Genomic DNA, 16,158 nt, shown 5'->3' on the forward strand with positions numbered 1-16,158 from the left:
TTGTCTAAGAAAGCTATGGCCACCAAGGTGTTGGGTGGATATTCAACTCTACTCTTTTTATCCACCCCCCCTCTGCCCCTTAGATTGGATTCAGCCTAGACCGTACAAAGAATGATGGATTTTCTTCTTACCTGGTGAGCATTAAATGCATGACCTGATCACTCCCTTCACTTGACCTGACCCTGGGCGGGAACCCCCTGCTCTGTCAGTGCCGTGTTCTTGAGGTGGTGGCTGCCTTGACATCCCAGCATCTCTGAGCACTCAGGCTTGTGTTGTTGGGAAGGGAGGCTGCGTCACTTACTTGCCTCGTTCCCAAAAACTTTGTTCGTGTTCCAGTGTGAATGAATAAGGTGATGTACAATTGGGTCTTCCTTTATTAGGATGAAGATGCAAATTACTGTATTTTAAGGAAACAGGCTGTCTCTGTCACCCTTTTAATCCTAGACATCCCCAGAAGTGAGTAAGTAATTCTAATGTTCCTTCGGCTTAATCCTAATTTGGTAGTTAAACTAACATTGAGTGTCTCCCTGGTGCCAAATACTGTACTTACTGAGTGCTGTAGGCTAAACAGGACGAGGGAGGCAGAGATCCCACCCTTGAGGAGCATACAGATTAGCGAGGGGGACAGAACAATAATACAAATGATGATTGCAAAATAGAGAAGTAGTCAGCAGAGAAACTGATGATTGTAGAAGAGAAAGAAGGCTTCCGATAAGTGTTGGCCCGTCCAGCCTTGTAGTGAGGAGACTTTACCAGGTAAATCAGAAGGAAAGAGCTTTTCAGGCAAGGAACATTATCTACACCGGCAGGGGAGCATGAAATAGCAACGGTGTGTTCAATGAAGTGAGTTCATTACTCAGTCGGCTAAGGGAAGGAGAGGAAGGCTTCTCCCCAGTGGGGACTAGCTTGATGTGCTAGCGCAGATCACATGTCCGCTCAGGCATGGAAAGTTCTCCAGCAGGATGGGGTAAACAAAATTGGGGACTGTTAAGAAGGAGGAAGGGAGGAGATGCGTACTGGGCAGGCTTCTCGTAGTGCCTGCTGCTCCTCACCTGCTTCCCCACACTTCACTTTAACATCTGATTGGTTTTTTGCCTCTTGTTCTGTTTCCCTTGGCTACTAATTTGAACACATGACAGATATTTAGGAGGGAAACACGCACATCAGAATTGGGAGGTTGCTCAGAACGTGAGCTCTAGGGTGGGCCTGCCTGGAGTCCCACTCGGCTACTTGTGCTCTTTTAGTCAGGGGCGACTTATTGACCCTTCTGAGCCTCCATTTCAGCATCTATGAAATGCAGGTAGTAGGATCCACATTCTAGGACATGTGTGGACTACTTGAGATGATGAATTTAGAGCTGGAAACAGTCCCTAACACACAACACTTAAAAGACCAGTGGCATTTGAACTTTTTTCCTTCTGTCTTACTTGAATATAGAGTGAAAGTAAAATCTCCACCAGAAGCTCCCCAGTTACCAAAGATCATCTTCAGCAAGGACGAGTGGGTCCTTGGTCAGAGCCAGGAGCCCGGTGGCGACTCTGTTTCAGAAGGCAACCACACTCAGAATAAACAGGGTAAGCTGTGAGGTGGAGACTAGCATTTTCTTCACTACCCTGCTTTGTAGATTCTCTTCTGTTGCTGAATGGAAGCCAACATGATGTTAGCACTATGTTATTTTGGAGGTTATACAAAAATATATAATCATTAAAGAAAAATGTGGAAAATACGGATAAGATGGAAAAAAGAACAGTCATTTTTCCTTAGAGCCTTAGAATTTTAATAATTTATGTTTCCTTCATAGCTTAGTTCCTGTCTGGAACATTTGATTTTTTAAATTCACGGTCATGTTTATAATTTTATAAGCATCACGTTCATATAATTTTAAGGTATTTCATATTTATCAGGTATCTCATTAAATGGATACTGTAGCCTTGCGTCTTAAGGAGACGTAATTCTGCTTGGAAGCTATTATAAATATTGCTGCATTAGACTTCTTTATTTGTAGAACTTTTTCATATATAGAACTTTCTTTAGGATAGGTTCCCACAAGTGGAATACCTGGTTCAGAGGATATGAATACTTCTGAGAATATTGATACGTATTTTTAATTCCTTTCCAAATGAGTTGTGTGAATTATACTCCTGTTGAAAAATATGTAGGAACACTGTCCACGTCACCCATGCCCTCCCCAGTACTGGGTTTGGGGATTATTTTTTATCCTAAAGTGAAAAGCAAGAAAGGTATTCTTGTTTGTGTATTCACTCTTCTTACTGAGGCTGTACTTCTTGTAAGGTACATCTCATGATTAGCCAGTTTATATTTATTGCCTCTTTTACTGTCAGGTTTGTCTAATAATTTATATAATGTCTTTAAAGATGATTTACTATTTATCCTATTATTTACACATTTTTTCCTTGGTTTGTCAACACTGTAACCCAAATTAAAAGATATACAGAGATATTACATTTGTGTGATGTAACAGTGTAATGTCTGTGCACCATCTCCTCCTTGCTCGACGTTCCTCATGCTCACATAACCATTCCCTGGGTGGAAAACATTCTTTTCCTTTTTTTTTTTTAATTCTGAAACTCCCTTTCTGCAGGGAGCTTGAAATCCTGTCTTCCCCATGAAGAGTATTTTAAATGAAAATAAAGCACATGAGCCATTAGCAGTGGCTGAAAGTATGCATTATGCTAATTATTTGCTATTAGTTTTTCCATGTGTGTAAATAACTCTATTATATATAGATTTTAAACCATGATCTGTTGTTATACGTAATTACTTAGAAAATAAGGAGAGTCACTCCATGTGATATCTGACAACACACAGTAGGCTCTTCAGAGGTGAGTTCCCCTGTTGGTACTGAATATTACTGGTTAGTAGTCGGCATTTATCACAAGTTCTGATCTGCTCCTTTTGCAGCTCAATAATTATTTTGGGGTATGAGGAGGTGGGGTCTGCAAGATAGCATATGGCCTCACCTTTTTGTTTGTTTGAATATTTGATGTTAAATCTAAGTTACAGTCATAAAATGACACTTTAATATATATATATATACACGCACTGAATCATGCAATAATATCTTCTACATGTTTCTACTTTTAGACAGTGGAAAGTCTAAACGAAGCACAGTAGATTCAAAGGTAAGGACTACCCACCAAGACTTGTGCTTGGCTTTTCTGTGAGAGAGAGAGAGAGAGAGAGAGAGAGAGAGTGTGTGTGTGTGTGTGTGTGTGTTTGAATGTATTTATAAGCATAGGTACGTGTGTGTGTATGGATGTATGTGTGTATGTGTGTGTGTATGAATGTATTTATATCAGAGGTACATATACACACACGTATATGCCTAATCTACAGGGAGTTCCCTTCAGTTGGGGCAAATAACATTGATGCACTGGAACAATTTCAAAATAAAATTGAATTCTGAGTTTTATAGCGCTTAGGTGATAGAGGGTCGATAGTGAGGGGAGGGGACAGCCAAGCCCTCTGGAAGGAGGTGTCCCTGGGGCTTAGAGTGGTGGGTTTATTTAGAGAAGAGGGAAGAAGGAAGGGAACAAAGTGTGTCACAAGCAAAAACTAGAGGCAGGAATGAGCATGACAGGTGTTGGGTCCTCACCTATTGGAAGTAAAAGGTATGTCTCTGGGAGCAGAGGGATCTTAAGATAATATACGGCCAGGCAATAGAGGGTATTTGTGGATGTACAGAAAGCAGGAAGTTATCATGAGTTCCTGATCAGGGAAGAATGTGGTACAAATGGTGCTTAGGAAGATCATTGTTGTGACAGTAACAGGCAGGGTGGCCTTGGCCGAGGAGGCAGGAGCTGGTGAGGACTAGGAGGGATGCGGCAGTGACAGTGCAGGTTTAGGGGCTGAGAAGCTGACCTGCGGCAGAGCCTTGGAATGTGAATAAGCAAGTGGCGTGGGAGGCCAGTAGGGGGTGGTGGGAGGTTAAAGAGAAGAGGTAGACTTCAGCTTTTTTTTTTGCAGAGGGGTAGGTGATAGAAATACCAGAAGGTAAAATTGGGAAGTTTTGATTTGGGATATCTTAATCTTTCATTGAGGGGATATCCAAATGCCAATATTTTGTTTGTTTTAATAGTTGTATTGAAGTATAATTGATATACACTTAACTGCACATACTAAAAGTGACATTTTGAAGTTTTGACTTAAGTGTACACCTGTGAAACCACCACCACAATCAAGATAGTGACTATATCCATTATCCTCAAAGTTTCTCCTGCCCTTTGTCATCTTCCTGTCCCCAGGCAGCCACTGATCTGCCACTATAGATTAGTATTACAGAACTCTACGTGAATGAATTACACAGTACGTGCTCCCTTTCTGTCGTCTTTCATTCAGGTTAATGATTTTGAGCTCATCCATGTTGTTGCATGTACCGGCACATTCCTTTCAACCCTTAGTATTAGTCTGTTGCACTGATGGCACTATGTTGCTCATTTAAAATTGGGAGTGGAGTCCAGGCAATGTGCCAGGCTGTGATCTGGGTGGGCATTTTCAGTCTTGCTGAGGTGTAAGAGTAGAGAATTGCTCCAGCAGAAAGATTGGGGGTGAGGTGAGGGGACAGGGAGTAGGGGATCAGTGGAGCACTGAGAGACTCAGCGAAAAGGGAACGGGTGCGGAAGAACTGTTCTTTGTGAAAGGGGATTTCAAGCATCTTGAGGGCATGGTGAATTTTATTTTCAGAGAGCTTTTGGAGGTCCACCGATTTAGGGCTAAACAATTTATGGTTTAAAGTTTTTGGTTTCTTTTTCTTAACATGCATTTTCTGCTAGTTATCATTCTAAAACAGGTTGTTATGTCTTCCTAGGCAATGGAAGAGAGATCCTTTTCTATTCATAATAATGGTGGAGCAGTTTCATTTCAGGTATGTATTCTCCCTGAATAAAGTTTCAAAGGGTTTATCTCTGCCATGTAGAAGGGTGAATTTGTAAAGGAGTTTTGAATTTAGGAATAATAATTCAGGCATGCTATGTATTAGTCACTTGAATGCAGTAACTTTCTGAATAACAGACCTACAAGGTGGCTCGTTACCTACCACTTACTAAATCCTTAGTCTCGGAGAATGAATGACTTTGTGAATATCTAATGTAAGTGACAAGTCCCAGATTCCAACCCAGTTCTACCTGGCTGTCCCCGCGACTCTGCCTCTTTAATCCCATGCTGCCTCCCATTCCAGGTGTGCCAGAAGCACAGACTTCTATACCTGAAGGGACCGTTGGTGACCATTTAGGATAGTGGTGTAATTCTAGATGAGTTTACGCAGACTCAGAGGCCTCTAGTGGCCTCCTCAGCTGCACGTGGGTATTCATGGTGGCATCATAGCTTATGTACAGGTGGGACATTGGACTGGATCTCACAACCCACTTTATGCCTAGTGACCTTGGACGGTTCACTTAACTTCTGAACCTTGTTCTTTAGTCACCTAAAAATGAACACTTATGATGCCTAACGCATAGGGTTGTTAGGAGTACCATTTAAAAAAAATAAAAGTGCCTTGTAAAGCAACATACATACAATCTTTCATTAATTATTTGTGAGAATCACTGCCTGTTTCATACACAGTTTTTTGAGGTATAATTAGCTTAGAGTTGAAACGTGCAGGTCCTCCGTGTACCGTTGGCTCAGTTCTGGCAAGTGCATACACCTGCATAACACAAGAGCCTCTCTGTTTTGGTCACCTCATACAGTAGGTGACTCCTACCCAGGATCCTTCCGATCTTGGATAGGGCGGCCATTTTGAGCTTTTCTGCACTGTCCACCACACAGGGCTGACAGTTCAGCTGAATAAAGCAGGAAAGAGGCTGTCAGGGCTTATTGCAACTCTTAACATTTTTATTTTGTTTTGTTTTTTGTTGTTTGTTTTAATTGAAGTGTAGTTGATATACAATATTGCATTCGTTTCAGGTCTACAACATAATGATTTGACAACCATATGCATTATGAAATGCCCACTGCCATAAGTGAACTTACCATCTGTTCCTTTCTGTTTTTTGTTTTGTTTTGTTTTGTTTTCTTCAAGGGTCAGGTGCCCACTCTGATCGACATAGTGATTCTGTTGACTTTATTTTTTTCTTAGAAACTTCAAATGAGTCTTATGGAACTGAATTACTAATGTTTAGAAAAGCTTTCTTCTCTGGCTGCTCTGAGTGGACTGATACACGCTCTCACATTTAATGATGAGTTTGGGACATGATTTAACAGGTCACTAATTTCAGCTGGAATATTCTTAGTCTTTTAATTCCATCTTCTTGTCAGATGTTTGGGATGTTTCATTGTGAGGTATAGTATACCTTCAGAAGAGTGTATAATACTTAAATGTTGAGTACAAATTACTATAAATAATAACCTTTGTAACTATCTCCTGGGACAGGAAATAGGATAGTGCTAGCACCCCAGAAACCCCATGTGACCCTCACATCCTTTCCCAACTCTCGACTGATCCTTATCATGAAAAATGTTATCATAACCATTTCCTCACTTTTCTGTATAGTTTACCATCTATATATGTAGCCCCAAATAATACGTTTTAGACTTATAGTAAAATGCTCTCTAGAATTGACCAGAGTCACAGTATGTGATCTTATAATGTCTTTTGATTTATGCTTTATTTGAATACCTAAAATATATGAAAACCATAGAAAAATAAATGCAGAAAACGTGGCCTATATTCTTGTTGTCTAAAACCGCAGGTGTAAATTTTAATGTGGGAATATTCGTTCTTTGCATTTTCACATATGAATGGGTCTCCTTTCTTTTTCAGGAGTGTTTTTTACCTAAAGAGCAAAATAATACGGTGGCCTGAAAGCTAAGTAGCTGCCTCTTAGGTATCTTACAGGCTTTTGCAACAGGCCTCGCTGATGAGATGTGATAAGGCAAGCACGGTGACATGTTAATTGTAGAATCCAGGTCTTGAGTGTATAGGTATTTGCTGTGTGATTCTGTCAACTTTTTTGTTACCTTGAAAATTGTTACAGCAATATTAGGAGGAAGAAAATAAGAAAACATCTGTTTAAAAACTGCTGTGGGAGAATTTGAGTAGTTTAAGTAATCTCTCGGTATTTTTTTCTGTCCATGGTAGTCATGATTTATTTCTGTGATTTAAAAACTTAGCTAAGGATGTGGGTGCCTTAAATATTTTTCTTCTTCACTTTCAGTTTTTCTTTAACATCAGCACTGATGACCAAGAAGGCCTCTACAGTCTTTATTTTCATAAATGTAATGGAAAGGAAATGCGGCCTAGTGATGAGTTTTCATTCAGCCTGGATGTGAGTTCCATGTGGATTTTGTCAGCTGTGTAAAGTATGAGGCATTTATTTCTTTATAAGAATGGGTTTTAAGATACGATTAAAATGTGGCCAGAATAATATCTCTGCAGAAGATACATAAATAAGAAAAAAAAGCAATTTAGGATATGTTTACACTTCAGCCTGTGCATTAAGAATGTGGTTGTTGTCTGCTGATACCCACTTCCAAACTTAAGTGAAATAGCTAAAGATTACAAACTGCTGCATATGGATTGATTTCTTACTGAAAAGTAAAAATTAATTTCATGTTGGTTTCAGATTGAGATCACAGAGAAGAATCCTGACAGCTACCTCTCAGCAGGAGAAATTCCGCTTCCTAAATTATATATTTCTATGGCCTTTTTCTTTTTCCTTTCTGGGACCATCTGGATTCACATCCTTCGCAAACGACGGTAAATTGTTACTTCCTTGAGACATTCAACTTAAGAGTATGTTGAGATTTATGTAATTTTACCTTTTGCTGGCTTCAGAACCCAGGAGGAATTGGCAATAGCAATACTGTTCTCTTCAAAAGGCACCTTCCCCAAGACACAGGGAGGCTAAGCAGGAACCTTGCAGTGTGGGAAGCCTTCACACACCTTGGTGTTTGTTTACTTCCCTCTGCTCTGTTTAGAAAGCAAATCCAAATATTTCAATAATAATGCAAACAAAATAAGATATGTAGGCCAGGTGTTTCCATAGTGAAGACACCCACAGTCCAACAGGACTCAGAGTGAACACTGGACCCATTCCGGAGCTGTTTGTTCTTGAGTGGAGGTCCGTGACAGTGACCCACTGCCTGGGTGAGAGCATGAAGTGACTGCTACCCACGGCATCGGCACAGAGTCTGGCTGGCGTGGGTGGATGTTGACCTCTAGGGGTTAGTCGCTGGACAAGACTTCAGAGCCCACCTGCCTGGCTCTTGGCCTTTTGTTCTGAAACTCCTAAGGCTTTAACTTCCTGTTCTTGCTTCTTGAGGAGAGCAGCTGCATATGTGTGGAGCTAGTGTTTAATTCTCTTTCTGCCTTCCAAGAAAATTGAGAACAAAATAGTAATTTTCAGTTAGAGAATAGTGTTACATTATTAGAGAATAATTGTTACATTATAAACTGAGTAAATGATGGTGTGTAAATATGGTATAATACAGATTAAATTAATAAAATAATTAAGCACTCCCAAATACAAAGGATCTCTTTCTGTGGAGCATTGGGGCAGAAATTGAGACCTGTCATCCTGGGTGGCCCGATTGTCCTCTGGGGAACATGTCCAGCTGGAATATGGGGCTCTGCTGGCTGCAGTTGCCAGTTCCTGTTTGTCGTAATGTCTGTTACATCCACCAGACAGAAAGAGCTTCTTGTTTACCTGCATAATCATGTTTAGACTAGATGATCAACCATTAATGAGGAAAAAAGAATCCCACGAATTCAGGCCATAAAAAGGTTTTTTATTGTGGTTTGATTTTTTAAAGAAAGTTGTGTTTTTGCTTTTTTAGGAAAGTAAGAACTAGATGGTAAAGACCTCATTCCAGGTGTAAACACCAGCTGCTGCCACCTGCACACCTGCCTTCACTCCCAGAATCGTCTTCCTTGGCTGCAAAACTTACTTTCTGTAGGACTTAGATCCTTAGGTTTTTTAATGTGATTCTGCCGAGAATCAAGTTTTAGAGGACATTGCAAGTCAGGGTGTTACACAAATAGGTGGTGCATACAAGAGTTTGCCAGCCAGGTGTGCAGTGGTGTTTTACTTTGCCTTTATTTAGTGAAACAACAACAGTCCTTGTCACTGGTTCACTTAATGTGGTTAAGGTAACAATTTTAAGTCTGTGGTTAAATGAAACTAACCTACTTTGTACAACCTATTTTTAACTTCTTATCACAGTAACTGCACATACAGAAATATATAATTTAAACCCTCTGCCTCATCCGTGTGTCTTTCAGGGAGTCTTTCAGACAGTTCTTTTAAGTTGGAAATTTGAGTCATGTAAAGGATGTGTCTCCAAGGTACATTTCAGAGGCTCACACCCCCTTAGAGCTGGAAGGAACTCAGAGGTCTTCTTGTTTTATTGAAACCTTGAGAGGGGAAGTGAGAGACATGTCTGGTGTCACCTGACAGAGCTGGGCTTGGGACCCAGATCTATTTGTTATGTGTAGGTGGCACCTCTCAACTCTGTGAGTTCCCAGTGGGCCGCAGAGCGTGGGGAGGGGAACCCCGGGGGAAACCGGCAGCTCTCTGCCCAGTCCGGCCCTTGCTGCTGGTTATTTCTGCTAATCATCCAACTGCCCCGAGGTAGGTGTTGCCTCATGTCACTTGGGCTTAGAGAGATTAAGGTCGTCAGATAGAACCAGTATTGGAGCCACGTCAGTGTGGCTTCGGAGCCGGGTTCTTGCCATCACGTCACGGCCCCAGCCAGCGATGTTTCAAGCAGGACTGAGTCAAGTTGCTGGGATGTGTGAGTGAGCAATTCTTGACGGTGGGGTGGGTTTGTGCTCTGGTTGATCTCATTGCTGACCCAAAGTGACAGACTACTCTGGCCTTGACTTCCTTTTTGACCTCAAGTAGGTGGGCAGTGCAACAGGGAAGTACCAGGCAGGAAATCAGCCCGGAAACCAAGCGTGCAGTTCGTAAGGACACGCCCACCTTACCGCACTGTGCAAGGCCCCTCGCTGCATTTTCCTTTCATTTCCTCTTTCCTCTCTCCATCCTTCCCAGCCACTCACATATGTTTTGGATATTGTGTATTCCTATAAATTAATGTTTATTGATATTGCATGTATTTTTAGTTTATATAAACTACACTATCTGTGATTATGTTCTTGCCATTTTTAATGCAATAATAATCTTTTTTAAGATCTAGTCCCATCCTGTGTGTACATCTCATTCATTAATTTTTAGCACTTCTTAGCATCCATAGTATGCATCCCCGCATTTTATTTTGCCGTCCTTTTAGTGGGGGATCTCTAGGTGGCCTCATCTCCCTGCTCCCCTAAGCAGTGTTATGCCCACCTTCCCCCTTGCCTGTCCCCTTACCTCTGAGGTGCCCTCCCAGAAGGAGGTGTGCTGGGTATGGGGTAGGCTCTCACTGAATTTCATTAAGTGCTGGCAGGCTGCCCGACAATATGCCTCTGTGGGTTACACTTGGAGCCTAAGTGGTCCTGTTCCCTCCTATACCAACCCTGACATCTTATTTTCTGCCAGTCTGATGGATGTAAACTGATATCTCATTTCATTTTGCATTTCTCTGAATATTAATGATGGGAACTACCTTTACAGGAATTTGTTAACCATGTGGGTTCCCCCTTTTGTGACTGCCTTTTTTTTTTTTTTGCATATTTTTTTCTGTTGGGTTTTCTTTTCTTAATGCTTTGCATGAGTTTCTTGTATAGATTGGATATTAATGTTTTGTCTCAGATATTACAAATTTCTTCTAGTCAAATTTGTCTGTGGTATTCATGTTGAATGAAAATAATAATAATAGAGTTAAAGCTGCCTACTTTAGTCCTTTGGGTAGTGATTAGTGGGTTTGAAGATGCCCTTTCCCACTTTAAGAGTGTAAAATACGAATTTTATGTTCAGCACTGAAATCCATCTGGAATGCCCCTTTATGTAATTGTGAAGCACAGATACAGCGTCACCTCTCCCTCCCTTGCCCTCTCCTTCACTCCCTCCCTCCCTCCCTCTCTCTGGTTTTTCCCCATGCCGGGTATTGACTGTTGGTTGTGTTCCTGCTGGTCTGGTCTTACCTGCCACAATGCGAGCCCCCGCCCACACGGAGGCATCTCTGTTCTCTTCGGCTGTTTGTCTCACGCTGCACCTGTTCCACATTTTTTTCCTACTGTGGCTTTGCAGAATGTCCCGTTATCTGAGGGTGTGTTTTCTCTGGCTTTTACCCAAGTCTTTGTGTACTCCATAAGGGTCTCGTGTCCTGTTAGGTTAATTCCTAGGGTGAGGCAGGAAAGGGTAGAGAAATGTAATGCCCGGCAACTCATGGGGGGCTGGTACCTGGGTGGGGTGTGGGAGTGGGTGTGTTAACCCACTGGCCTGGTGTGTTTGGCAGGTTCCAGCTGTGATGGGGGAGAGAAATGGGCAAGACCCCAGCTCTTTCCCTCCCACCCTTCCTGCTACCTGGCTCCTGACCCACATTTCCTCTGGGCTGCCGATTTCACCTACAGCTGTACCTAATCACCTGCTTTCCTGGGGGTTTTGTGCCATTTTTGCAAATCCATCCACCTCATTCTTGCCTGTTTGGACTTTCCAGGGTGGTTTCTGGGGAGGAAGCCAGCAGCCTATTTAGATTTCCGTCCTATCAGGACTTGGAGCCCATCGTGTCTGGCTTCGGTGCACACGTCTCAGCTCCATTCACAACACTGAATTACGTGTTCGAGATGAGTCTAGGACTTTCCACTTAAAGCCTTTTCTACTGGTGGAAACTACTTTTTAAAGAAAGCTTCATGTTTGTGGTTTCCTCAGGTTGTATTCACTGCTTTTTTACAAATGTATCTGGTGTCTGGAGCTTCAGCTGACCTTTGGGAGAGTGGAATAGCCCTTTAATTCTTTTCTCTCTGTCTTTATAGGAATGACGTATTTAAAATCCACTGGTTGATGGCGGCCCTTCCTTTTACCAAGTCTCTTTCCTTGGTGTTCCATGCAGTATGTATTTGTATTTTGGGGTCATTTATGAAATGAGATACAGTGTCTATATGCTCAGGAAAACGAGATCAGAAGAAAAGGGATAGATCAGTGGGGAAACGAGAAATGGAAGAGCACCTCTCATGAAGCTTTATTTGGTCTGGGAGGAACTGGCCGTGGATAAATCCTTACCCCCCGCCCCCCAACCCTAGACTGAAGACACTGTCTCGTATTGCCTACAGACGCTGAGTTTTCTTTGAGTACATGTTTGTATTTATCTTTGTGGGTTTTTGTCATTTCTTGAGATTAGAGTGCCACCTGCTGAATTGTTTCCACACCTGCCTTAATTTTTTTTCAAATACTCCCTCCAGTTAAAATTCGATTAGAAGTTGAGTGTTAACATAGGCATTTGAGAGAGAACATGCTCTAAAGATTGAGGAATGAGAATTGAGCTTAAGCTTTGAAGATTAAGCGCCACTGCGAATTGACACGGACCTGCCCATGGGAGGAGGGCACCCACGAGGCACCGTGCACGGGCCACACCTGGGAGGGTGACGCACTCCACACATGTGCTCTCCTATGGCATCTAAAAATATTGTCATAGAAAAAGTAGTAATATATCCAGTCACCATCTCAAGAAATGACAGTTGTTTGTGTCATTTCCCATTTGGATCGAAGTTAAAAGATTCTTCCTGGAGCCAGAGCCATGTAGGAATGAATGATAAGCTCCTTGAATCCCTTTAATAGTAAAGATGCATAAAGGAAGTGGTGCAGCTCTGTGAGTTCTGCCAGGAGGCATTTTGGGTGTACTTCTGAAATTGCCACTTCACTTAGAATGTGTTGGTGGCTTCACATAGCTTTAAATATACAGGTGTTTTTCCCAAAGAAAATAGTTGCAGCTGGGTGACTCCACATAGATTTTTTACTTACTGATGGAATGGCTGACTGACTTGTAAATGGCCAGGATAGTGAAAAGTCTGTGGTATTTGGACCTTGAAGATTTTACAGAAAAGAACAGGCAGCCGTTTGCCAGGGTGAATCACCTGCCTCAGAGGGACACTTGCTGGGCGTTAGTGACATGGAAACTTTGCAGTAGGTTTCTCACACTGCTTGGCGTTGGGGCACTCACGGGCCTAACTGTGAGCTGACTAGTGAGTCATGAGTGGGGGGGGCATCCCCATCACGAGGTCCTGTGGTGTTCCCTGTGTTGGTGTGCACGGCCACGTGGGCAGCCTCCCTGAAATGCAGTTGTTTGGTTGCAGATTGACTACCACTACATCTCCTCCCAGGGCTTTCCCATCGAAGGCTGGGCTGTGGTGTACTACATCACTCACCTGTAAGTGTGTGCGTAACGTGTGGGCTCCTCCTCCCACAAAGTGACGAACGAGGGGAGCTGGGGAAGCCATGGTAGGAAGCCAGCTGCCCCAAGCTCGCTGGCCTTGCCCTCCTGTGGCAGCCTGGCTGGGTTCCTGCCATGCCAGGAGTGTATAGTTTATGGCTGGCTGTGCAGACTTGAACTCTGGGCTGTTGGCGCATCCCTTGGAGACATTGCCCCCCTCAGGGATTGGCATCTCGGGAAGGGGGCTGCATAGCTAATTGTGTGCCTGGAAGGAAGTGTTGCTCCCCTAAGATGAATTTCCTGAATGTGGTCCCCTGTCTTTTGCAAGAAGCGCATGAAATCATAGAATGAGCTGTAGAATCTAACAGTGAATCTGAAGAGACCGTTGGTGCCTGTTGAATTTTTTTCTCTCACAGCTTGAAAGGGGCACTGCTGTTCATCACCATTGCACTCATTGGCACCGGCTGGGCATTCATCAAGCATATCCTTTCCGACAAAGACAAAAAGATCTTCATGATTGTCATCCCTCTCCAGGTAATCCTGCTTGTTCTAGCTCTGTCTTGGCTCCTGGCAGGATTCAGCGCCAGGCCCGTCTGAGTGGAGGGAGTCAGCTCACCTGGAGACCCCGGCTTCTGCCACAGGGACTTTCTGAATTCTGACAGATCTAGACCCCAGGTCATTGCTGGGAGGTGTTTGACCGTCAGTCCTCTTTAAACAGCTGTGTGGACAATGTCACTTTGAACAGAGAGCTGCTCAAAAGTTAGGGAAACATACTGCTTTCTTTTCTGCATGTTTGCCTTATAACAAAATGGTCTTAACAAGGAAGCTCAGGTACATGGTGATTTTATTAACAAATTATTTTGGAACTGTGAATGACACCCGTGAGTTTCCACAAGGAAGAAAAATAAGTAAGTAGGCAGAAGGGGCAAACATTAAACCATTTCTTACAAGGCTGCGAGCCCCTCAGGAAAGAACCTTTGTCACACAGATGACAGCTCTATAGGAGGCAAAACCTGGTTGTAAAGAACTCATAATAAACAGAGAGGTCTAGCCAGGAAGCAGACTTGACCAAAGAGTGTCTGTGTGATAAAGTCTTTTTTGACAGCTGATCTCGTTCTGGAGGACAGTGTACGTGCGGCAGGTGAGGGAAGGAAGGAGACAACCCCCGGGCACCCAGATCAGTCCCTCAACTCTGGTGGGGGCAGCTTGGCAGTGATCAGGGATGTGTCAGCACCACATGAAGGGCCCGGCCCAGCTGTTCACAGGCGTCGAGAGACTGATCCCCCAAGTGCGGGTGACCTGGAGGGCCCTGTGGCAGAGGTGGGACTCGCCTAGTTGTTCAGGGAGCTGTGACAGGCAAAAGAGCAGGAACAGGAGCACGTGCAGCTGTTGTCGAGTGAGCGAGGAGCCGCGCCCTTTCCCACTTTGCCGTGTGCGCTCTGCTGCCCTTGCCCTGCAGTGGCTGCTGCCGTCCCCTCCGGTAGGACCCTTCCAGCCTCAGCTGTGGTGCGGCGTTCAGTCTGCCTGGCTGCCCCTGAAGAAGCAGAGCACAAGGTGACCTGGCAGGTCACTCTGAGGAAACAAGGGCGTGTGCAAAACTAAGTATAATGAAGTGGTGCATAGTTAAATGTAGGGGCAAGTCTGGGAAGGCCTTGAACAACTTCTTTTTGGCCGTGGGGAGCCACTGCACATTTCTAAGTAAGAAGTGAGGAATGTACGAAATGGAGATTCAAGAATATTATTGGCACTTTGTTCCACACCAGCACCTCTGGGAACATTTTATCTCTTATCAGAGTGTGAACTAAGGACAAGGTGGAATATGAATTTCAGCCGTGAAAGCCTGTTTTTTGTCTCTATCTTCATAGAGTCATAGATGCAGATGTTCAGGATAGACTGGGCTTCAGGAGGAACCCCAGCTGTCAGTGGGAGACTGCAATTTCAAAATAACGTTTACACTTGTATTAAGTGAAGTAGGGCTTCTTTGTTAATTTAACTGCTAAGTCCTGGATAGAAAGAGAAATTACAACAGAGACTTTCCAGATAATATAGCCCAGCAAGTTTTACCTTCTTTGTAAAAGTGGAGAATCACTTTACAGTAAGTCAGGCAGGGTATTTGGGACCCTAGACTTCTCATCAGGGTAGAATTGCCCATACCTCATGGTAATCTTTAAAAGAGCATCTCTTTCAAAAGCAGCACAAAAGCCAGAAAATACAGTAAAATGCAAGAGTACCTCTTGGATTATTGTATTTCCCTTGTGCTGAGAGCATCACAGTTTTAAAAATCTCGCCATCTCAGTTTCACCAGCTGAAGGACTTTTTGTAACATGCTAAGAGCATAGTAACAGGACTAAACTTCGACTGTGGCAGTTGAAGCAGAATGTGGACACGGGTGAGCCTTGTGGGACGAACTCGCTGCGTCCAGTGTGGGGAAGACCCGGTCTCGAGTCCCTCCCAGGAGGAGCAGTGTGGCCACTCGGCCACTGGGCTGAAATCTGCTCATGGCTCTGTGGTCCTTCAGAGCATCATCTGCTGCTTTGGAAGAGTTACTGTCACCATGGGCAGAGATAGCGACGCAGAGAGAACGGGGCCTGAATCCGGGTGTCCAAGCTGAGTGGGATACAAAGTGCGGCCTGTTGAGCACCCAAGTGACTCTTCTGAGGCCTCGGGTGTCTGAGAAGCAAAGGGAAGTGTCCCAGTTATCTATTATTGCTGCATAACGAGTCACCCCAAAACCTAGTGACTCGAAACAACAGTAACCATGTGTTGTTGCTCACCGTTTCTGAGGGTGGGGAATTCAGGAGTGGCTGAACTGGCTGGATCTGACTCGGGGGCTCATGCAGTTGCAGTCAAACAGTGGCTGCAGCTGGAGTCCTCCTGACGTCTCCACTT

At 43.6% G+C, this 16,158-nt stretch overlaps 1 protein-coding gene across 1 annotated transcript in view; it reads left to right on the plus strand.

The window, feature by feature from the left end:
* The window catches only part of GPR107 (G protein-coupled receptor 107), a 72,841-nt gene that overhangs the window by 30,891 nt on the left and 25,792 nt on the right, over window positions 1-16,158 (plus strand). Inside the window, exons 3-12 of the mRNA XM_036913612.2 lie at window positions 84-134; window positions 381-460; window positions 1,438-1,574; window positions 3,106-3,143; window positions 4,829-4,885; window positions 7,176-7,286; window positions 7,584-7,717; window positions 11,876-11,951; window positions 13,193-13,266; window positions 13,686-13,803. Coding sequence (XP_036769507.1) covers window positions 84-134; window positions 381-460; window positions 1,438-1,574; window positions 3,106-3,143; window positions 4,829-4,885; window positions 7,176-7,286; window positions 7,584-7,717; window positions 11,876-11,951; window positions 13,193-13,266; window positions 13,686-13,803 — 876 coding nt within the window. The remainder of the gene's footprint in view (window positions 1-83; window positions 135-380; window positions 461-1,437; window positions 1,575-3,105; window positions 3,144-4,828; window positions 4,886-7,175; window positions 7,287-7,583; window positions 7,718-11,875; window positions 11,952-13,192; window positions 13,267-13,685; window positions 13,804-16,158) is intronic.

The sequence above is a fragment of the Manis pentadactyla genome, chromosome 3 (assembly GCF_030020395.1).
Source record: "Manis pentadactyla isolate mManPen7 chromosome 3, mManPen7.hap1, whole genome shotgun sequence".
Classification (NCBI taxonomy): domain Eukaryota; kingdom Metazoa; phylum Chordata; class Mammalia; order Pholidota; family Manidae; genus Manis; species Manis pentadactyla.